This window comes from Symphalangus syndactylus, chromosome 22 (genome assembly GCF_028878055.3).
Source record: "Symphalangus syndactylus isolate Jambi chromosome 22, NHGRI_mSymSyn1-v2.1_pri, whole genome shotgun sequence".
In the NCBI taxonomy this organism is placed as follows: Eukaryota; Metazoa; Chordata; class Mammalia; order Primates; family Hylobatidae; genus Symphalangus; species Symphalangus syndactylus.
In genome coordinates, this window is record NC_072444.2 from 74583334 (window position 1) to 74606273 (window position 22940).

The window sequence follows — 22940 nt, forward strand, 5'->3', positions numbered from 1 at the left end:
CAGCAGCGCGGGCCGAAGCCCAGCACATCTGGCAGCTTCCTGTGGATGGGACCTGGCAGGCTGTGCTGGTGTCCAGAGAAGGATGTTTGAAAGGTTAGAGACTGGCCAGGCAAGGTGGCTCACGCCTGTAATCCCAGCACTTTGGGAGGCTGAGGCAGGTGGATCACCCGAGGTCAGGAGTTCAAGACCAGCCTGGTCAACATGGTGAAACCCCATCTCTACTAAACAGACAAATATTAGTTGGGTGTGGCAATGTGCGCCTGTAATCCCACCTCTTCGGGAGGCTGAGATGGGAGGATCGCTTGAACCCGGGAGGTGGAGGTTGACGTGAGCCAAGATTGTGCCACTGCACTCCAGCCTGGGCAACAAAGTGAGACTCCATCTCCAAAAACAAGAACAAGAACAAAACAAAAAACCCACCGCTAGGGACCTTTATTTTCCTTTCCATCCAGTTAATTCCAGACGAAACCCAGCTCTGCACCACTCAGTGCCCCCAGGTGAAGACGGTTTGCGGCTGTTCAGCAGCCATGTCTCCTGCCCAGGGGCTGCCCTGGGCTCCTGCTAGACTGTGTCCACCTCGCGGAGCGTGTAGTCCAGGATGGTGTCCTGACCCTGGAACTTGAAGTACCCGTGGAATTTCTTCTTCTGAAGCAGGAGTGGAAACCAGTAGCTGTCGTCGGGCCACATGTCCTTGAAGGGGATCTGGTCCAGCTGGAACCAGCATGGGTGCATTTCTGTACCGAGGGGGAAAGAGGAGGCACTGAGGTGCAACCCAAACTTCATGCTTAAAAACATGGTTTTTTTTGGCCGGGCGCGGTGGCTCACGCCTGTAATCCCAGCACTTTGGGAGGCCAAGGCAGGCGGATCACGAGGTCAGGAGATTGAGACCATCCTGGTTAACACGGTGAAACCCCATCTCTACTAAAAATACAAAAAAATTAGCCAGGCGTAGCCGGGTGTGGTGGCTCACGCCTGTAATCCTAGCACTTTGGGAGGCTGAGGTGGGCGGATCACGAGGTCAGGAGATCGAGACCATCCTGGCTAACACAGTGAAACCCTGTCTCTACTAAAAATACAAAAAATCAGCCAAGCGTGGTGGCAGGCGCCTGTAGTCCCAGCTACTTGGGAGGCTGAGGCAGGGGAATGGCGTGAAGCCGGGAGGCAGAGCTTGCAGTGAGCCGAGATCGCGCCACTGCACTCCAGCCTGGGCGACAGTGAGACTGTCTCAAAAACAACAACAACAAAACCAATCATGTTTTTTTGTAGAGATGGGGTCTCACTATGTTGCCCAGACTGGTCTTGAACTCCTGGGCTCAAGCAATCCTCCTGCCTCGGCCTCCCACAGTCCACTGGGATTACAGGTGTGAGCCACTGCGTCTGGCCAGCCCAAACTTACACGGACTCTCTGAGGAGTTCACCGAGTGATCGTGAGGAACCTGATGATTGTTTGTATTTCATCCTCATGACCGTGTTTCTCATTTTAGGGTGGGTGCAGAGCAGGGGCGGGTACGCTGCTGTAGCCTCGGTGCAGAAACCACGCACGGCTCATGGGGCCCACGCTGGCACTGTGGGGTGGAGGGGGACACAGGCTGCCCGGTGCCTGGCACTCAGAGATGGTTTGGGCGGATGGCCTTTCTCCCAGCCAGGAGATGGGACCTGCATAGTGGGGATGGGGAGCAGGCCCCATGAGACTCACCGTCGCTCTCCACGGGGGTCCCCTGGACGCTGTCTGTGCAGAAGACATGCACGTCCATGAGCTCAGGCTCCCCCACGAACTCAAACACGATCTGGCCCACCTTGTGCAGGGCGCCCACCGTCAGACCGCTCTCCTCCCGCAGCTCCCTGCAGGCAGAGGTGGACAGGGGAGGGAGGCTGTCAGGGCATGGCACCGTGCCCACACGATGGCAGGGAGGAGGAGCTGGGCATCTACACACAGCCCAGGGAGCCACCAGGGTGGATGGGAGCCCCAGCAGGATGTCATCCAGAATGCATTAGCTGGTCCCGACCTGCCTGAGCTTCAGGATCAACCTGAACTTTGAAGACACTGATTGTGGTTGAGAGGCTCTGGGGAGGGGCCCGGAGATGGTGTGGAGCCGCTGGTGGGAGGAACGCAGCTCTAGTTCAGTGCCCTCTGTGTGCCAGTGACAGCCCAGGCCCAGGGGAGTCCAGCTACTTGTCCACTGTCTCGAGACCTGAACGTGGCAGGGTTGGGACTGACCCCACTTCCTTCATTCCCGGTTACTTGCTTTTCCGTGGCTGAGCATCAGAGCCCACGCAGCGGTGGTTATGACCGCCGGGGCCCTGGGACGCTTGCTCCGGGAACCTGGGCCCTACACTCTGGGCCTGTCTGCCCAAAGAAATGTCTTTCCAGCTTGGTGCCTCTTCTCTGAGAACACAGGATGAAACCACAGGCTTCTATGATCTCTTTCCTGAAGGAGGAGCTCTGGTTTTTTTTTTTGAGACGAGTCTCGCTCTGTCGCCCAGGCTGGAGTGCAGTGGCGCAATCTCGGCTCACTGCAAGCTCCGCCTCCCGGGTTCACGCCATTCTCCTGCCTCAGCCTCTCCGAGTAGCTGGGACTACAGGCGCCCGCCACCACGCCCGGCTAATTTTTTGTATTTTTTTAGTAGAGACGGGGTTTCACTGTGGTCTCGATCTCCTGACCTCGTGATCCGCCCGCCTTGGCCTCCCAAAGTGCTGGGATTACAAGCGTGAGCCACCGCGCCCGGCCTGGAGCTCTGGTTTTAACTCTGGTCCCCAGGCTGACCACACGGGACACGTGGCCTGGGCCTCTTCCTGCGCCTTCTCGGGACCTGCTCCCCACGGCTGTGCCTGGAGGAGGTGTAAGGGGCTGACCTCACCACGGGGTGCCCAAGTGCTGCTGCGCCTGGGAACAAGCCCTTCCCTGCTTCGGGGCACACAGAGCCAGAAGGCTCCTCCGAAGTAGTCTAATGCTGTTGCTAATTTAAAAATTACTTATTTGTTGTAGACAACCAGGAAACAAAACACCATAAAGTCATCACCCAGGAATGCTACCATTTCAGTGTTTTTCCTTTGGCTCTTTCTCCTCTGTACATCCCTTAAGAAATGCAAACATTAGCCCTTAATAGCTTAAAGTTAAAAAATAAAAATGCAAACAGGTTGGGTGCAGGGTGGCTCACGCCTGTCATCCCAGTATTTTCAGAGGCCAAGGTGGGAGGATCGATCGCTTGAGCTCAGGAGTTTGAGACCAGCTTGGGCAACACGGCAAAACCCTGTTTCTACAAAAGACAAAAATTAGCTGGGCATGGTGGCACTTGCCTGTAGTCCCAGCTACTCAGGAGACTGAGGTGGGAGGAATGCTTGAGCCCAGGGGTTGGAGGCTGCAGTGAGCTGTGATCACTCCAACGCACTGCAGCCTGGGCAACCGAGCTAGACCCTGTCTAAAAAAAAAAAAAACGTTATACACACTTTATACCTTGGGCTTTCCAAGCAAGAAAGGAGGAGTGTGTGACATTCCACACCTCAAGGAACCCAGCCGGCTTCTCAACTCCTGTTTGGTACGGACGAATAAAATGTTCCACCTTCGGGTTATGGTGGAAACCCGCGTTGGGCACAGCGGTGCTGCTGACCTCCCGTTCTGAGCGTTTGCTTGCTGTGCTCAGTCGGGTTCTTGCTCAGTCCCTCAGCAGACATTTCCCGGAGACCCACTCCATGCTGGGACCCTGGGGATGCACGGGCCACAGCCGCCGGGCACCTCAGTCTGCTCCTCCTACCATTCCCTGCTAATTTTTCTGGTTTTTTTTTTTTTTTTTTTTTTAGAGACAGGGTCTTGCTATGTTGCCCAGGCTGGTCCTGAACTCCTGGGCTCAAGCGATCCTTCTGCTTTGGCCTCCCAAAGTGCTGGGATTTCAGGTGTGAGCCACCATGCCCGGCCTAAATGGTCTGATTTAAGCATTGCCTCCTCAGCTTAAACTGCAGGGACTGGAGAGGAAACGGACCTGGAATCAGCATTTATTCATGGAGATGGCTAATTAAAGTTGGACTTGAGCTAAAAAATTAATGTGTGCTTCTACTTGTGGGTTACAAATGGCTCCCCAATTAGATGCAACAGAAGGGCTCAGTGGGGCTTCACCCGCCTCTTGGCGGCGGGCTGTTGCTTGTCTTAAAAAAAAAGCGTCACCTCCCAATGGAATGTTGTGACTGATTTTGGTTAATCTTCCCCAGCACACGGCAGCGTAGGAAGCATCAAGAATCCGCTGGGAGACAGAGCTGAAGCTCCATTTCCCAGGCAGGGAGCATCAGGCAGGTGAAGATGACGCTGCTTCAGTTCTGCCCAAGTGTCTGCTCTATCCATGGCACTCGGTTCCCTAGGCGGAACATGGGGAACAGGATGAGAAACACATGAAACAAAAACACAGGGTGGTGCGGCGCCTCCGTGGCGTGGGGAGGTGGGAGTCAGAGGTTCCGGCGGGCCTGCTTCCCATCGCTGCTCCTGTGTCCCTGGCCTCGCTAGTCTTTCGGATCACGGATGCTGTCTAGAAAGGTCCGCTCACACCGTGCACCTGAAGCCCAAATCTGCATACCCCCACAATTCAGTACTCCCCATGTGCCTGTCCCCTGCCCCACAGAGGAGGGTCTGAGTCCAGCCCTCTGGACTGGGGCTAGGCGCTCAGGCCTGCCCCCTGCAGGCGAGCGGGGCGCCTAAACCGGCTGTTGGCCTGGGAGTTAGGGCCCGTCCTGGGGTCCTCCTGATAGAATAGCACTGGGTATTGCGTGAATAAAGCAGGGACCAGCCTCCCCGGAGACCAGGCTGCCAAGGCTCCTCCCTGCCGCCTCCTCCTGAGCAGCAAGGGCCTGGGGTCGCCCCAGGAGCAAATCCATTCAGACTCGCAGGTACTGAAGCCCAGGGCTGTGCTGGTGGCCTGTGGCTGATGGTACGTCATCCCCTGAGGGTGAGGCTGTTTTCTGCTGGGTTCCCGGGGCCCGGGACCCCCTAAGCACCAGCCTGTCTGGCTCCAGTGTCTCCCATTCCTCACGCTTGCAGATGCTCCCCAACGAGGGATTTTTTTTTTTCTTTAAGACAGGGTCTCGGCTGGGCACGGTGGCTCACGCCTGTAATCACAGCACTTTGGGAAGCCGAGGCAGGTGGATCCCGTGAGGTCAGGTGTTCAAGACCAGCCTGGCCAACATGGTGAAACGCCCATCTCCACTAAAAATACACAAAAAAATCAGCCGGGCATGGTGGCGGGCGCCTGTAATCCCAGCTACTTGGGAGGCGGAGGCAGGAGAATCGCTTGAACCTGGGAGGCGGAGGTTGCAGTGAGCTGAGATGGCGCATTGTACTCCAGCCTGGGCAACAAGAGTGAGACTCCGTCTCTTTGGCCAGGCGCGGTGGCTCACGCCTGTAATCCCAGCACTTTGGGAGGCCGAGGCAGGCAGATCACGAGGTCAGGAGACCAAGACCATCCTGGCTAACGTGGTGAAACCCTGGCTCTACTAAAAATATTTTAAAAAAATTAGCTGGGCATGGTGGCAGGCGCCTGTAGTCGCAGGTGCGGGAGGCTGAGGCAGGAAAATGGCGTGAACCCGGGAGGCGGAGCTTGCAGTGAGCAGATTGCGCCACTGCACTCCAGCCTGGGCGACAGAGCGAGATTCCGTCTCAAAAAAAAAACAAAAAAAAGATAGGGTTTCACTCTGTCGCCCAGGCTGGAGTGCCATGGTGCCATCACAACTCACTACAGCCTCGACCTCTTGGGCTCAAGCGATCCTCCCACCTCAGTCTCCCGAGTAGCTGGGACCACAGGTATGCACCACCACACCTGGCTGAGTTTTAAAATTTTTAGTAGAGAAGACATCTTGCTATGTTGCCTAGACTGGTCTTGAATTCCTGAGCTTAAGTGATTTTCCTGCCTTGGCCTCCCGAGGTGCTGGGATCACAGGCGTGAGCCACTGCTCCTGGCCCGAGAATATCTTAAGCCTGGGATAGGAAGATTTCTTTAAAAGCATGTACAAAATGCTAACTATAAAATAAAAATTACATATCAGATTATATTAAAATAATAAACTTGTTTATCAAAATATCACTAAGAGTAGGAGCCACTGAGTAGAAAATATTTGCAATATATATAATATCTGACAACTCACATCTAAAATGTTTAAAGAATTACAAATAAATCAGAAATTGTGACCAGCCTGGGTAACAGTGAGACTCCATCTCTTTAAAAAAAAAAAAAAAAAAAAAAAATCAAGAAAAGCTAACCAAATTCAACACGGGCAAAAGGCTTGAGCAGATACTTCACAAAGGGGGACATCCACGCGGCCCGCAGACTCGCAAAGGGGGACATCCACGCGGCCCGCAGACTCGCAAAGGGGGACATCCACGCGGCCCGCAGACTCGCAAAGGGGGACATCCACGCGGCCCGCAGACTCGCAAAGGGGGACATCCACGCGGCCCGCAAACACTGTGAAGACGCTCCCCTTCTGCAGTCCTGAGGGCCCACAGAACCTCCCCTACCAACATGGCTAAGATGAAAAAAGAGAAAGTACCAAGTGTGGTTGAGCATTTGGAGGAAGCAGAAGTCACGCCCCTAGCGGGACTGTGAATTAGCGAAACATCTGTGGAAAGTGGCTTGGCAATCTCTGCTGAAGCTGAACATCTACAGTTTTCCTCCAAGGTGACTGTCCGCAGGGAAAGGTGCACACAGGCACCGAAAGACACGTCAGGACCGTTCCTGGCAGTCGCTTGCAATAGCTCCCAAGGGAAAGCCCCAAATGCATACCTGCAGCAGAGTGGGTGAGCTGCAGCAGAGCAGGTGAACTGCAGCAGAGCTGAGGACCTGCAGCAGAGCTGGGAACCTGCAGCAGAGTGGGTGAGCTGCAGCAGAGCGGGTGAGCTGCAGCAGAGCCAGGGACCTGCAGCAGAGCCGGTGAGCTGCAGCAGAGCGGGTGAGCTGCAGCAGAGCTGGGGACCTGCAGCAGAGCCGGTGAGCTGCAGCAGAGCGGGTGAGCTGCAGCAGAGCTGGGGACCTGCAGCAGAGTGGGTGAGCTACAGCAGAGCTGGGACCTGCAGCAGAGCGGGTGAGCTGCAGCATCGGCCTCTGCAGGGCATTACCCAGCAGCCAGAGGAGTCACTGCTGTGGCACATGTGACGCTGAAAAGAAGCCAGACAAGGGCACAGCCGCTAGGATCCTGAACTGTATTTGGGAACAGGCCGAAGTCATCAGCTGTGCTGGAGGTCAGGGTGGAGGGCAGGGTCCCACGGTCCACTTCTATTTCTTGATCTACATGTTGGTTAAACAGGTGGACCTGCCAGGCGCGGTGGCTCACACCTGTCATTCCAGCACTTTGGGAGGCAGAGGTGCTGGATCACTTGAGTCAGTTCGAGACCAGCATGGACAACATGTGAAACTGTCTCTACCAAAAAATACAAAAATTAGCCAGGCGTGGTGGCATGCACCTATACTCCCAGCTACTTGGGAGGCCCAGGCAGGAGAATCGCTTGAACTGGGAGGTGGAGGTTGCAGTGAGCAGAGATCGTGCCACTGCACTCCAGCCTGGGCTACAGAGAAAGACTCCATCTCGAAAAAAGAAACAGGTGGCCGGGTGCAGTGGTTCACACCTCTAATCCCAGCACTTTGGGAGGCCAAGGCAGGTGGATCACGAAGTCAGAAGATCGAGACCATCGTGGCCAACATGGTGAAACCCCGTCTCTACTAAAAATAGAAAAATTAGCCAGGCGTGGTGGCGGGTGCCTGTAGTCCCAGCTTCTCAGGAGGGTGAGGCAGGAGAATTGCTTGAACCCGGGAGGCAGAGGTTGTAGTGAGCCGAGATCATGCCACTGCACTCCAGCCTGGGTAACAGAGTGAGACTCCATCTCAAAAAAAAAAAAAAACAAACAGGTGGACCCACTTCTTAAAAACCCACTGTGCAATTTTCTATATGTGCATGACACTTCAATAAAAGTGCAAGTTACACTGGGCGCAGTGACTCACACCTGTAATCCCAGTGCTTTGGGAGGCTGAGGTGGGAGGATCGCTTGAGGCCAGGAATTTGACACCAGCCTGGGCAACATGGCAAAACCCTGTCTCTACTAAAAATAATTAGCCAGTTGTGGTAGTGTGCGCTGGTAGTCCCAGCTACTCGGGAGGATGGCTTGAGCTCAGGAGGTCGAGGCAGCAGTGAGCTATGACCGTGTCACCGCACTCTAGCCTGGGCAGTCCTGATCTTATAGAATGATTCTGGGGAAAGACTGACAGGAAGTGAATCATTAAATATGATTAGAAAGGGTGAGAGTGGGGCCGGGCGCGGTGGCTCACGCTTGTAATCCCAGCACTTTGGGAGGCCGAGGCGGGCGGATCACGAGGTCAGGAGATCGAGACCACGGTGAAACCCCATCTCTACTAAAAATACAAAAAAAATTAGCCGGGCGTGGTGGCGGGCGCCTGTAGTCCCAGCTACTCAGAGAGGCTGAGGCAGGAGAATGGCGTGAACCCAGGAGGCGGAGCTTGCAGTGAGCCGAGATCGTGCCACTGCACTCCAGCCTGGGCGACAGAGCGAGACTCCGTCTCAAAAAAAAAAAAAAAAAAAAAAAAAAAGAAAGGGTGAGAGTGCCGTGAAGGAAGATACAGGATGAGATGTGTTAAGAATGATGCGTGGGGAAGGCACTTTCTTAGCTGTGAAAGCTGCCAGGGGTGGGGTGGGGGGTCAACCAGATGAAGAGGAAGGTGGGCAACAGGTTGGGGTGTCCCAGGGGCACAGAGTCAGGAGGGAGGGGGCAAGGCAAGCCCATGGGGGGCTCAGTGGCTGACACAGGAGGGCGGCTTTCAGTGCACTGGGAGGTGTTAAGGGTTTAATGTGTGTGTGTGTGTCTGTGTGTTGGGGGTTGGGGGAGACCCAGATGCAGTCTGGGAAGGGCCACCTGGCAGCTGTGTGGAGCGGGAACTGCAGAGGGGAGGGTGGAGGTGGCCAGCCCAGCTTCGGGGCTGCTGCACCTGCCCAGGTGAGGGGGATGGATCCAGGTTACACCCAAGGATGGAAGTCACAGGCTTCTGGCTCTGTGCCTCAGTTCACCCCCTCAAACCCTGGTCTGACAGCAAGCCACCGCTGTATTCAGCATTGAGGGTCTGGAGTGATGGTCCCTCTGTTTGTGTAATATTTACAGAGGGTAGGAGGAAAGTTCCTTCGACTGTGACAAAGTTCAGAAGAAAATAAAGCAGGGTTGCCGAGGGGGCCTGTGCTTTGCTTGTCACCGGCAGGACAAGAAGCGGAAATCCAGCCACCTGGAGTTCCTCCGTCCAGCCTCCTCGCCCCACTGCCTGCTCCCCTCACACCCCCTACTTCTCTGCACAGCTGGCGCTCCTCCAGCCCTCTGTGCTTCTGCAAATGTTTCCTTCCTCCCTCCTGCCACGCCCTCCCAGCCAACGTCAGGCCCTCGGAGCGTTTTCCTGGTGCCCAGTTATTCTCCCTTCCTTTCTCCCGGAGGCCCCTGGCCACCAGGTGTGGACCAGACCTCCTTCTGCAGGTCTCCTGAACCCGGCAGCCAGACGACACGAGAGCTCCACAGAGGCAGGGACTGACCTGTTCCTCCTCATGTCCCCAGGCCCCAACACAGAGCAGCGCTACAGAAATCCCTGAGCTGATAGGCGGTCTTAGCAGATCAAAGACAAAGGGCTGGGCAGAAGAACCCCCGGGGCCACCTTTCCTGTTTCCTGTGCTGTTGTTGCTCTGCACACACTCCTGGCAGGGACACGCTGGATGCCCGGCTCACACCCAGTGGTCCTCCTCCCCAGCTGCAGCCCCCAGCACAGAGCCTGTCGCACTGGCACCTGCCACAGTGACTGATCAAATGTGTCCGCGTGGCTGCGGCCCGGGGTCCCAAGCCTTGGAGGGGAAGCACACACAGGGCTCTCCAAACTGAGGGTTGGGACCCACGTACCCCGCGAAATCGGCTTAGTGGATTGCAATTGAAAAAAAAAGGGTCAAGCCAGTGGCTCACGCGTGCAATCTCAGCACTCTGGGAGGCCCGGGACGGAGGATCGCTTGAGCCTGGGAATTAAGGAGACACCATTTCTACAAAGAATTAAAAAACGAACTGAGCATGGTGGCATGTGCCTGTGGTCCCAGCTGTTCGTGAGGCTGAGGCAGGAGGGTCGTTTGAGCCCAAGAGTTTGAGGCTGCAGTGAGCCAGGAGTGTGCCATGGGTGAGATCCCATCTCTGGAGGAAAAAAGAGAAATGAATGGGAAAAGTAGAGTGCCCTTTTACGTAATAAGGGCGGCTACTGCAACTTATTTTAGCTGTGCCTGCCCACCTGAGTGTGTATACTCTATCAGACTATAAAACGTATTTCTTACTGCAGGTTGTGATGAAAAAATTGGAAAGCCACTAGGCTGCAGCGTCTTGGCTTTCCTCCATGCCAGGACCCTCTTTACTCTGCAGTTCTCCTCTCCAGGGAAGCCGGCCTACCTTTCTCAGAACAAAAACCTGAACGGGGGCTAATGTCTGTGCAGCGATGTTTACACAGAGGATCTCATTTACCCTGCGAGGGGTGAGGGGCGTCTGGAGGGCTGGGTGATCTTGGGTAAACGGCTCAACCTCTGGGCTTCAGTTCCTTCCTAGGTGAAGCTGGCTGTGTTGAGGATGCAGTGAGACCTTGTGTACAGTGGGTGTGAGATAAAAGCGATCATCAGCTCCACTGAACAGAGGAACCAAGTGACTGACAAGCCCTTCAGTGACAGTGAGGGTGCCGGAGGGTTCAATTCAAGCCGCTGCACAGAGGCTTCCAGATACGCCCTGCAGGCCCCAGCACCACCGCGCCACAACAGCTAACACGCACGCACCACGCACCACACACCACGCACTGTTCTAAGTCCTTCGTGTTCATTTCCTCATTTAATCTTCACAAAAGTCCTAAGGGCTGCGGACTGTTCTTCATTCTGAGATGAAGACACTGAGGCTCACAGGTTAATCCCCTGCTCCAGGTCACTTAGCTCTAAGTGGTGAAACCAAGGGTGTCGCCCGACAGCCCGAATCCCTGTGCCCTGGGAAAGCCAGTTCCACGGCCAGACCTGCCCCATCCTTACCTCCTGGCCCCATCCTCGATAGTCTCTCCTTCTTGCACTTTGCCTCCGAAGCCATTCCACCGGCCGGCCCCGAAGCCTCGCTTTTTCATGCCCAGGAGAACTCGCTGAGGCTGCAGGACCAGCACCAGGGTATAGAGCCTGGAGGCGCCCATGGTCCCTGGGTTCTGAAAGGAAGGTGAGAGGGCAGAGTCAGCCATGATGTTCGTGGAAGAAGCACGTGCCAGGGGCCAGAAGGAAGGGGATGTGCTCTGGGAGGCAGTGGGGGGCGGGGGGTATGCTGTAATTCCCCAGCCCTGCCACGCGTGGCTTCCCTTGTGGCAGGTGGAAACCTGCCATTGAACCAATGATTTTCTGAGGTAGAAACAGAACCCAGTGGTCAGCAGGGCTGATCAAGTAGAACAGAGGCTGGTGCTACCTTCCTTCTCCACAACTCAGTACTCAGGTGCAGAGGACAACATCACCCTTCCAGAGCGCGCTCTTGCTCCTGCGTCTACCGCTAGGAACCCCCTGCCCATAGGCACACAGTGGGCAACAACAGTCCCCGTGCCTGATTGGCACCAAAATAACCACGCAGTTTATCCTGTGGTCCTCAGGTCAGGCTTCAACTCTGGCCTTTGGATTAACAGGAGCTTCTTTCAGTCTAGTGGGACCTGGCCTCTCTGCAGCAGGCTTCCAGATTCCCGGGAAATGTGTGGCTGTAGACACAGGTCCACCCAGCCAGGCCTGGCTAGTCCTCCCTCCTGTGATAGGAGTTTATACCCTACTCACTCTGCTCCTACTGTAGGACCTGGCACCCGGGGGGGCACTGTAAGTCACAAGGGCCCTTCCTGCTCCCATAGGTGTGCAGGTCCAGGTGCAGAGGACTCTGAGGGCGATGCCTCTGCCAGGTCCCTGCTGGAAAAAGGACCCTGGAGAAATGCTGGAGGGCCAGGACCAACTTTATTTATTTTGAGACAAGATCCTGCTCTGTTGCCCAGGCTGGAGGAGAGTGGCGTGATCACGGTTCACTGTAACCTCGGCCTCCTTGGCTGAAGCCATCCTCCTGCCTCAGCATCCCACATAGCCGGGACCACAGGCATGAGCCACCACACCCAGCTAATTTCTGTATTTTTTATTTATTTTATTTTTTTATTTTTTTATTGAGACGGAGTCTCGCTCTGTCGCCCAGGCTGGAGTGCAGTGGCGCGATCTCGGCTCACTGCAAGCTCCGCCTCCCGGGTTCACGCCATTCTCCTGCCTCAGCCTCTCCGAGTAGCTGGGACTACAGGCGCCCGCCACCACGCCCGGCTAATTTTTTGTATTTTTAGTAGAGACGGGGTTTCACCGTGGTCTCGATCTCCTGACCTCGTGATCCGCCCGCCTCGGCCTCCCAAAGTGCTGGGATTACAAGCGTGAGCCACCGCGCCCGGCGAATTTCTGTATTTTTAGTAGAGGTGGGGTTTTGTCATGTTGCCCAGGCTGGTCATGAACTCCTGAGCTCAAGCAATCCACCCACCTCAGCCTCCCAAAGTGCTGAGATTACAGGTGTGAGCCACTGCGTCCAGCCAGGACCAACTTTTCTGAGGTCCACACCTGGCCAAGACACAGGGTTCAGGACCAGTGATCCTTCTTGGAAGTTGTGGTGTCTGAGAAAAGGGACCAGATGATAAGGAAGGGGGCAGGGAAGTGCTGGGGAGAGGAGGGCGTGGTATCTGGCTAGGGCTCCACCCCCAGGCCTGCGCCCAGGGACCTAGCAGAGGACAGGCATTTCTGTTTTCCTGCCCAAATGTTGCATTTCCCAAGCCCGCCACGTCCCCGTCCTGTGCCTATAAAAAAACCCCAGATCCTAGTGGGCAGAGACACAAGCCGCTGGACGTCAAGAAGACGTGGAAAGCACACCAACAGGCACCAGCAGGTCATCAACTGGCGGAACCATGAGTTTGGCAGGGGCGATCAGAGGAGAGCCCAGGCTGCTCAACAGCCCGACTCCAGGGGAAAATCACCTTCCTACTCCAACTCCCTTCTAGCTCCCCCATCTGCTGAGGGCTAATTCCACTCATAAAACCTTGCACTCACTCTCCAAGCCGCCGTGTGATCTGATTGCTCCGGTATATCAAGGCAAGAAACCCGGGGATACAGAAAGCCCTCTGTCCTTGCGATAAGGCAGAGAGTCTAACAGCTGACTAACACAGGCCACCTACAAGGCTAAACTGAAAGAGCACCCTCTAACACATGCCTACTGGGGCTTCAGGAGCTGCAAACATTAACCCCTAGACACTGCCGTGGGGTGGGAGCCCCTCAGCCTGCCTGTCTGTATGCTCCCCTACAGGCTTGAGCAGCGGGGCACTGAAAAAGTGACCCACATCCCCATCGCACGCCCTTCGAGGAGGACAAAGGAACCTTTCCCATTTCACTGAGACTGGGTCCTGGTGGCGGAGGCAGTTCAGACAGGGTAAGTGGGTTTGTGGCTGAGTTTCATACGAGGCCCGTGTACTTTGTCCCGACACTGATCTGTTCCTGCCAGAAGCCATGGTTTCCACAGTAAATTTTTGTGATTTACTCCTGGTCTCCCCCAAGCCTCCGTCCCGCTCTCCCGATCTCCCCCAAGCCCCCGGCCCCGCTCTCCTTGTCTGTCTCCCAAACCCCCGGCCCCGCTATCCTCGTCTCCCTCGAGCCCCCGGCCTCGCTCTTCTGGTCTCCCCCGAGCTCCCGGCTCCGCTCTCCCCCAGGCCCATGGCTCGGCTCCCCTGGTCTCCTGCCGCCCGCTGGCCCGGCTCCCCACCTTGGTCCCCACGACTCCTGGGAACCCCGGGCACGCTTTTCGTACCTGCACCGCCACTTCCGGGGGCGGGGCCTCTGACCGGAAGCGAGGCCAGGCACTTCCGGCGCCGCGCTGCAGGCGCGGGGAACACCCATGGCGGGGTGAGCTGGGCGCTGCTGGTGTGCGTGCAGGCGGCGGGAGTGGTTGGGGGTCCGCCCCGTCGCCTTCCTGGGTCCTGGCCTCGGGGCTGGGTGCCGAGCGCTGGGCACCGTCGCCGCACTCAGCGAGCGCGACAGGGGCGAGGCCAGGATTCCGGGTCGCGGTTCCCGGGGAGGAGGGGGCCCTCAGGTCTCCAGGGGCAGGGCCGGCGGCGCCGTGGGGAGGCCGGGGCCGGGGGCGGAGTCCAGGTGCGGGGGCAGCGCCAGGGCCCAGATCCAAGGCTCTGGGGGCGAGCCCGGGGCGGGAGTCGTTTCGTGGGCCGGGTAGCTCCATTGCCCACGCTTCCCGGGCTGTCGAGTGGGCTCTGGCCCCCGGGACCGGCCTGTGCCATTTTCTCGGGAGACCCCTTAAGCCAGGGGAAGACAGCGACTCACGGTCAGCAGTCAGTGCCTCCTGGCTGGTCAGCACGCTTTGGTGTTGCAGAAGCTAGAAGCTTTGGCCTTGGAGCCATGGGGGTAGTAACTTTTATTTGTTTATTTAAATCAGAAAGATGGACATCGAGACCGGGCTTCGTGGCCCACACCTGTCATCCCAGCACTTTGGGAGTCTGAGGCAGGAGGATCGTTTGAGCCTAGGAGTTCGAGACCAGCCTAGGCAATATAGTGAGATGCCGTCTCTAAAAAAGGTTTTTAAGAATTAAAAAAAAAAAAAAAAATTAGCCCAGGCATGGTGGTGCACACCTGTAGTCCCAGCTACTCAGGAGGCTGAGGTGGGAGGTTCACTTGAGACCCAGAGGTTATGGCAGCAATCAGCTGTGATTGTGCCACTGCACTCCAGCCTGGGCGCCAGAGTAAGACTACGTCTCAAAAAAAAAAAAAAAGGACATAGAACTTACTTGGTGAGGTTTTCTCAGAGTTAAACGAGGGGAGGTGTGTATAGCTTCCACCTGCTTGGCTATTGTGGGCTGTGAATAAATTGTTACATTTATTTATTTATTTATTTATTTATTTTTTGAGACGGAGTCTCGCTCTTTCACCCAGGCTGGAGCGCAGTGGCGCGATCTCGGCTCACTGCAGGCTCCGCCCCCCGGGGTTCACGCCATTCTCCTGCCTCAGCCTCCCGCGTAGCTGGGACTACAGGCACCCGCCACCTCGCCCGGCTAATTTTTTGTATTTTTAGTAGAGACGGGGTTTCACCGTGTTAGCCAGGATGGTCTCGATCTCCTGACCTCGTGATCCGCCCGCCTCGGCCTCCCAAAGTGCTGGGATTACAGGCGTGAGCCACCGCGCCCGGCCTAAATTGTTACATTTATTGTAACAATTGTCCAGAGAGTCTTGGAAATTGTCCTTCAACGATTGACACAGGTTTAGTTCAATTTTATTTAAGACATGTAGGTGAGAGGATTGTTTGAGCCCAGGAGTTTGAGTCAGCGTTGAGCCATGACCTCACCACTGCACGAGACCCTGTCTCAAAGTAAAAAAAAAAAAAAAAAAAAAAAAAGAAAGAAATGTGACAGGCCAGATCCTCTGTACTAGCTGCCAAAGCCCTGGAACTATGTCACTAAGGCAAGGATCTGTCCTTACGAGGTTTTCTTGCAGCCTCTCAGAGTCCAATGAACATTTTTGCCAGATGAGAAAAGAATATTACTTTAATTAATTAATTTACGTATTTACTTATTTTTTGAGACGGAGTCTCGCACTGTCGCCCAGGCTGGAGTGCAGTAGCACAATCTCGGCTCACCGCAACCTCTGCCTCCCGGGTTCAAGCGATTCTCCTGCCTCAGCCTCCCGAGTAGCTGGGTTTACAGGCACGTGCCACCACGCCCGGCTAATTTTTGCATTTTAGTAGAGACGGGGTTTCACCATGTTGGCCATGGTTGGCCAGGCTGGTCTCAAACTCCTGACCTCAGGGGATCCACCTGTCTTGGCCTCCAAAAGTGCTGGAATTACAGGTGTGAGCCACCATACCCGGCCCCCTAATCTCTTTTTATAAGGACATCAGTCCTGTTGGAATAGGGCCTACCCATATGACCTTGTTCTAACTTGGTCACCTCTTTCAGGTGTATGGGCGTATTTGGGTCCTGTCTCCGAATACCCCCATATTCTGAGGTACCAAGGGTTAGGACATCAACACATGAATTTTGCGGGGACACAGTTTGGCCTGTGATGCCTGCTTTCCGGCTGTGTAGCCTTGTCAGTTCACCTCTCCTCCTGGGCCTTGGTGTCCTGTCTCTAGAAATGAATGAGTTGATCTGAGGGCCCTCCCAGCTCATGACCTGCCATTCTGTGTGATGCCAACCTGCCTGCTCCTCTTCTCTCCCACCAGGTACTTGAAGCTGGTGTGTGCTTCTTTTCAGCGTCAATGGTTCCACACTGTTGGGAGTCGCTGCAAGAATCGGACAGGCGCTGAGCACCTGTGGCTGACCCGGCATCTCAGGGACCCATTTGTGAAGGCTGCAAAGGTGGAGAGTTACCGGTGTCGAAGCGCCTTCAAGCTCCTGGAGGTGAACGAGAGGCACCAGATTCTGCGGCCTGGCCTTCGGGTGTTAGACTGCGGGGCAGCTCCTGGGGCCTGGAGTCAGGTAGCGGTGCAGAAGGTCAACGCCGCAGGCACAGGTGGGCCTCTGCACTGCTGTTGGCACCTTCTGGCTACCCTGAGGCTGAGTGGGCATGGGCAAGCTGCCTCTGCCAGTGGATGTGGGATGGTGGAGCCCTTTTTTGAAGGCGCGCACTTCCTAGTGGGTGGTTTAGCAATGGTGATGATAAAAATAGGATGCTGCCATTTTCAAAATGAAAGACAAGGTAGAAAGGTGCAGTGAACATGGAAATCACCTTGCATGAGACCGCCCACAGGTACCGGCACCAGCACGGTGGTGTGCATCCTTCCAGGCTTGTGCTTGCGTAGACCCCTCACATTTTCAAAAGCGATGTTGTGCCATACTTTCCTTGCTGATTTGCAGCCTTGTTGGAGTTATTTTTGCTTAATAATACATATATATATGTATTTTATATATATATATATAATTATTTTTTTGTTTGTTTTTTTCCCGCCCCAGACGGAGTCTCACTCTTGCCCAGGCTGGAGTGCAATGGTGTGATCTCAGCTCACTGCAACCTCTGCCTCCCGGGTTCAAGCGATTCTCCTGCCTCAGCCTCCCGAGTAGCTGGGATTACAGGCGCCCGCCACTGCACCCAGCTAATTTTTTCTTTTTATTTTTTTAAGTAGAAACAGGGTTTCACCATGTTGGCCAGGCTTATCTTGAACTCTTGACCTCATGTGATCCTCCCACCTCGGCCTCCCAAAGTGCTGGGATTACAGATGTGAGCCACGGCGCCCGGCTACTCTTAATGGTGTATTGACATCTCTCCCCAACAGCACAGCTAAATTTCCAAGTCCCGTAAGCCCTGGGGCTTCCTGGTGGCCCCACTGGGGCTGCTCCCTCCAGAACCTAGAAGAGGCTTCATGGCCAGGGCTATGGATTCTCCGCTCTGGGTGAAGCTGAGATGCAGTTTTCATCTGTTTTATATCTTAGGGTTTTGAGTAAGATTTTCTGTATAAAAAGGTTCCCCTGAATAATGAGATCAGCCAACCCCTCATACAACTGAAGACACTGTCGTCATTGGGAAAGTTTCATCCTATTCCGTGTAGTGCTTGCACCGTAGGTTCTTTAACCAGCTCCCTCACTGTGGCATCGAGGTTGCTTTTGGCTTTTGGCTGGGATGCGTGTGCTGTGGTGAATATCCTTGCCATTCATGTTTCCTGCTGTAAAGCCAGGGTAGCTGCATGCACTGGCATTTGAACAGGGTGAGACAGTCCACCCAGAGCTCTCCCAATTCTCTCCCAAATACCTTAGAGTAGGGACACTGGTCCGCATTTATTGGTGAGGAAACTGAGGCTCAGGGTTTCATGACTTGTTGAAAGTGCAGACCTGGAATGCTGGTCCCCTGGATCTGCACATCCGCCTCACTGCTGGTCTGCGGTAGGTTTGCCATGAACTCTTGGTGTCTATCAGCATCCCCTTGGGTGGCCCCTGCCCATACCTAGGCCAGGATATGCCTCTTTGGGCTTTCAACAGCATTTTTTTTTTTTTTTTTGAGATAGAGTCTCACTCTTGCTCAGGAGTGCAATGGCGCCATCTCGGCTCACTGTAATCTTTGCCTCCTGTGTTTAAGTGATTTCCGGCTAATTTTTGTACTTTTAGTAGAGATGAGGTTTTGCCATGTTGGCCAGGCTGGTCTCGAACTCCATACCTCAGGTGATGCGCCCGCCTCTGCCTCCCAGCATCCTCAAGGTGCTTCCTGGTGCTTCCATTGTGGTCGGCCTGAACAGCCTTTTTATTGTTTTTCAGCTCAACATTTATTGACTAAATAAGTGAATTTGTGTTGGAAATGTCAGTTCCTTTTCTCATTGCTGAGCTTATCACCATGGAGTCCTCCTAGTAACTGATTTCAGTGGTTTCTGTTCCCCTAAGTGCTCTTGAGATGAAGCAGGAGAGTGGCCCAGCGTACCTTGTAGCAGGAAGTGACAGAAGGAGAGAGCGTGAGTGTGATCTGCCTGGGCTTGTCCTCCCGGAAGTCGCAAGCATGCAGCCAAAGCTGTTTGCCTTCGGTGGAAATTTCCCAAGGTTGTAACATGCTGGATATTATAGGAGCGAAAGCTCAGGAGCGTCAAGTGAGGGGTGAGGCCGGGCGCAGTGGCCACACCTGTAATCCCAGCACTTTGGGAGGCCAAGGGGAGGATCACCTGAGGTCAGGAGTTCAAGACCAGCCTGGGCAATATGGTGAAACCCCCGTCTCTACAAAAAATTAGCCAGGCATGGTGGCATGTGCCTGTGGTCCCAGCTCCTTAGGAAGCTGAGGTGGGAGGGGTTGCTTGAGCCTGGGGAAGTCGACGCTGCAGTGAGCTGAGGCCGTGCAACGGAGTGAGGCCCTGTCTCACACACACACGCACACACACACAAAGATAACTTGCTGATATTTGAGGAACACCAGTTATAAAACTAAAAAGATGCCATTGTGTCATCTTACCTAAAACAAGACTTGTTGCCTATAACTGATCTCAGCGTCTGCCTCCCCCTCTTCTCACTCTGTACCTACATTCAAAGCCCCCCCTTCATAAGCCCAACGCCCCCATCTCCCCAACAGTCCCCTCCACTGGGAGGGCCGTAGTTCTGTTGAGAAATTGTCAGAGTTGATAAGCTAAGGGTACAGTCACAGATTTTCTTGTTCAGTCTGTTTAACAGAAAGGCTGTTCCAACAGTAGGGAGAGAGGAAGGGACCGTGTTTCATTCTTAGTTTAAACATTGGAAGTCCAGGTATTTTGAAGATTACCTCATTTTTCAAAGGCGAAACCCCTCAATCTTCAGCCCAGGAAAATGGGACACCTCACGCCTCATTTTAGCTGGGTCTCCTGAGTAGCTGAGACTACAGCTAATTTTTATATTTTTTTTTGTAGAGACAGGATCTCACTATGTTGCCCAGGCTGGACTAGAACTCCTGGGTTCAAGCAGTCCTCTTGCCTCAGCCTCCTAAAGTGCTGGGATTTTAGGTGTGAGCCACCGCACCTAGCCAATATGTTTTTGTACATTATTTTGTATCTGTTCATTTTCCTCATCTCTTGACTTGTTTCCAGTAGTTTCTACATTGAAAGCAATTGGATTAAGCTGGAGAACGGATTTATTGATTTAATCCAGAGGCACTTTATGTACTAGTATATTATTTTCTTTTTCTTTTCTTTTTTTTTTTTTTTTGAGATGCCCTGTCGCTGAGGCTGGAGTGCAGTGGTGCGATCTTGGCTCACTGCAGCCTCCGCCTCCCGGGTTCAAGCGATTCTCCTGTCTCAGCCTCCCGAGTAGCTGGGATTACAGGCATGTGCCACCACGCCTGCCTAATTTTTGTATTTTTAGTAGAGACGGGGTTTCCCCATGTTGGCCAGGCTAGTCTTCGAACTCCTGACCTCCTAAATCTACCCGTGTCAGCCTCCCAAAGTGCTGGGATTATAGGTGTGAGCCACTGGGACTGGCCTATTTTCTATTTTAGTTTATCAAAAAGAGCACTCAGAGATAAGAACCCTTTCACAGAGAGTAAGCCTTGGGTAGTGAAATGATACCAGATTTGGAATCAGAAGTCCTGGTGCCTGGCACAGGTCTGCCCATGGTTGAGGATGACTTTAGGACAGTCACTTCCTGTCTGGGCCTCAGTTTCTCGGATGTTAAGGCCCGCCACCTACCCCACCATATGTCTTTATAGGATGTATAGATAGAGAAGGCCTGTGTTTACCTATTTGCACGTTAGCTCTTTGCCCTGGTCTTGACATTTTATTTTTATTTCATCACTTTGTTACATGTACTGTATTTTTGTGAAAAGATTCAGGGTGTAAATAAATAACACATTCACCATTTCTTCCATAGATCCCAGCTCTCCTGTTGGCTTCGTGCTTGGGGTAGATCTTCTTCACATATTCCCCCTGGAAGGAGCAACTTTTCTGTGCCCTGCTGATGTGACTGACCCGAGAACCTCACAGAGAATCCTCGAGGTGCTTCCTGGTGGGAGAGCAGATGTGATTCTGAGCGACATGGCACCCAATGCCACGGGGTTCCGGGACCTCGATCATGACAGGCTCATCAGCCTGTGCCTGACCCTTCTCAGCGTGACCCCAGACATCCTGCAACCTGGGGGGACATTCCTTTGTAAAACCTGGGCTGGAAGTCAGAGCCGTCGGTTACAGAGGAGACTGACAGAGGAATTCCAGAATGTAAGGATCATGAAACCTGAAGCCAGTAGGAAAGAGTCATCAGAAGTGTACTTCCTGGCCACACAGTACCACGGAAGGGTGCTGTGAAGCAGGGAACTTCCTGGCCACACAGTACCACGGAAGGAAGGGTGCTGTGAAGCAGGGAGGATTTCTTGTGCCATTTTCGTAATGGTCATTAGCTCCTTTTAAGCTAGAAATGTAGCCTGAGCTCCTTCCTGAAGAGTTCCTGGGAGATTTGAGCTGATTTTGGAGATGGAGCAGGACAAGTGGGGAGTCTCTCTCTCCCTCTCTCGTTTTAACCAAAAAGAGATGACAAAACTAAGTTCAGGGGCCATGGAAAAGGAAAAAGTCCGCTATATTGTGATTTGTGAAGAGAAAGTTATCAAGAGAAAGAGGTGAGGATGGAAGGATGGGGAAAAACAGACTGTGGGAAGGATCAGAAGGAATCCGCCGAGGCAGCGATGGGTGTACCCATGTGTGCCTTGACGGGACTTCATCTTGTAGACTGTTAAACTGTCACACAGAAATAGGCTTTCCACCCCTGCTCTGAGAGCGCCATGCACAGGTTTCCAGTTCTTAGTGTGGCTGTTTAAAGTAGAAAATCTGGGGGCTGGGTGAGGCCACTCATGCCTGTAATCCCAGGGCTTTAGAAGGCTGAGGCCGGGGGATTTTTTGAAGTCAGGAGTTCAAGACCAACCTGGGCAACATAGCAACACCCCCCATCTCTACAAAAATGAAAAACCAAAAAGCAAACCAAAAGAAAAATCTGAAATTTCCATCTGGGGATTAACTTCTGTCTTTCTGGTGAATAATACAGCAATTCACGCATTCTTCAAGCAGCAAAAGTTCCCGGAGCAATTAGGGAAGACGTATGGTCTGAATTTATGCATGCGGTGGGTGTGCTTTGGGTTTTGCTGGAAATTTGTATCAGTGTCTGGGCTCCCAAGAACATAAAGGTAATTGCCAAAGCAAGCAGTGATGTGGTGTGTCTATCTTCTTTTACTTTTCTAGGAACTTGACGCAGCTGTATATTTAATAATATAATAGAGATTGCATTATTTTAAGGGACTTCCATGCTTTGAAGTTTTGTTTTTTTTTTAAAACTGGCTTCCTCAAAGCCATTTCCTGGAGGTGCACTCATCCCTCAAGAAGAGTTTGTTGACTGTAACTATGATTAAATTCCAAGGACCAGTGGGGGAAGTCTGGAAACCCAGGAATCTATCTCCATCAGGGATCTGGGGCTCTGTCCAGCTCCCCGAAGAAAACTGCAGGTCAGATGTTTTGATTTTTTTTTTCTTTGAAACGGAATCTCACTCTCGCCCAGGCTGGAGTGCAGTGAAGTGATCTTGGCTCACTGTAAGCTCCGCCTCCCGGGTTCACGCCATTCGGCCTCAGCCTCCGGAGTAGCTAGGACTACAGCCGCCCACCACCAAGCCCGGCTAATTTTTTTTTTTTTTTTTTGTATTTTTAGTAGAGACGGGGTTTCACCGTGTTAGCCAGGATGGTCTCGATCTCCTGACTTTGTGATCTGCCCGCCTCGGCCTCCCAAAGTGCTGGGATTACAGGCGTGAGCCACCGCGCCTGGCCGCCCGATGTTTTGACTTTTCATTTCATTTCTGGTTGCAGTCAGGTTGTTAAGTCCAGGGATTCTCTTGCCTTAACTCCACCTCGTTCTCTTCTCATTCCATTTCATTCCCGGGGCACACAACTTGGAAGTCTTTTTCTTTTTTTTTTTTTTTTTTTTTTTTTGAGATGGAGTCTCGCTCTGTCGCCCAGGCTGGAGTGCAGTGGCGCAATCTCGGCTCACTGCAGGCTCCGCCTCCCGGGTTCACGCCATTCTCCTGCCTCAGCCTCTCCGACTAGCTGGGACTACAGGCGCCCGCCACCACGCCCGGCTAATTTTTTTGTATTTTTAGTAGAGACGGGGTTTCACCGTGGTCTCGATCTCCTGACCTCATGATCCGCCCGCCTCGGCCTCCCAAAGTGCTGGGATTACAAGCGTGAGCCACCGCGCCCGGCCTTGGAAGTCTTTTTCTCTGAAAGAAGGAAAATTCATTGCAGACCCTTAGGAACAGCATCTTCTTAGAGGGAAGCCAAGGGCTGGGCAGAGATGGGAGGAGGACAGGAAGAGAATTTGGAAACGAGAAAGGCACACTCTTCTCAGGAAGGCTCCAATTTGAAGGATAGACAAAGGTTACCATAATAATGGGGCCTGACCTCACCCCGTTG

At 53.7% G+C, this 22940-nt stretch overlaps 2 protein-coding genes across 5 annotated transcripts; one reads left to right on the forward strand and one right to left on the reverse strand.

Annotated features, from left to right (window-relative positions):
- Positions 1–416: 416 nt before the first annotated feature.
- On the reverse strand, positions 417–13897 carry NUDT1 (nudix hydrolase 1). 4 transcript variants are annotated; one of them, XM_055262356.2, is made up of 4 exons: positions 13866–13897; positions 11060–11223; positions 1697–1842; positions 417–734 (listed from the first exon to the last, which is right to left on the reverse strand). In XM_055262356.2, exons 2-4 carry the CDS (start codon positions 11209–11211, stop codon positions 562–564), a joined length of 471 nt encoding a protein of 156 aa, XP_055118331.1. In that variant the 5' UTR covers positions 11212–11223; positions 13866–13897; the 3' UTR covers positions 417–561. The 4 variants fall into 4 exon arrangements, with proteins under 4 accessions (XP_055118331.1, XP_055118330.1, XP_055118329.1 ...); XM_055262355.2 differs by having other exon boundaries at positions 13821–13897; XM_055262354.2 differs by lacking the exon at positions 13866–13897 and adding an exon at positions 13042–13186.
- On the forward strand, positions 13873–21683 carry MRM2 (mitochondrial rRNA methyltransferase 2). The gene is made up of 3 exons (XM_055262353.2): positions 13873–13960; positions 16284–16573; positions 20368–21683. The coding sequence occupies exons 1-3, from the start codon at positions 13953–13955 to the stop codon at positions 20796–20798; spliced, it is 729 nt and encodes a 242-aa protein (XP_055118328.1). The 5' UTR covers positions 13873–13952; the 3' UTR covers positions 20799–21683.
- The last annotated feature ends 1257 nt before the right edge of the window (positions 21684–22940 follow it).

Bases quoted from the DNA above. Each gene is read 5' to 3' on its own strand.
- NUDT1 (XM_055262354.2), bottom strand. From the start codon at position 13,098: ATGAGTGGAATTAGCCCTCAGCAGATGGGGGAGCTAGAAGGGAGTTGG. The intron at 11,224-13,041 runs GTGATTTTCCCC...CCTTCCTTTCAG, and splicing joins AAGGGAGTTGGAGTAGGAAG to AACCCAGGGACCATGGGCGC. The intron at 1,843-11,059 runs GTAAGGATGGGG...CTCTGCCTGCAG, and splicing joins ATCGAGGATGGGGCCAGGAG to GGAGCTGCGGGAGGAGAGCG.
- MRM2 (XM_055262353.2), top strand. The intron at 16,574-20,367 runs GTGGGCCTCTGC...TTTCTTCCATAG, and splicing joins GGTCAACGCCGCAGGCACAG to ATCCCAGCTCTCCTGTTGGC.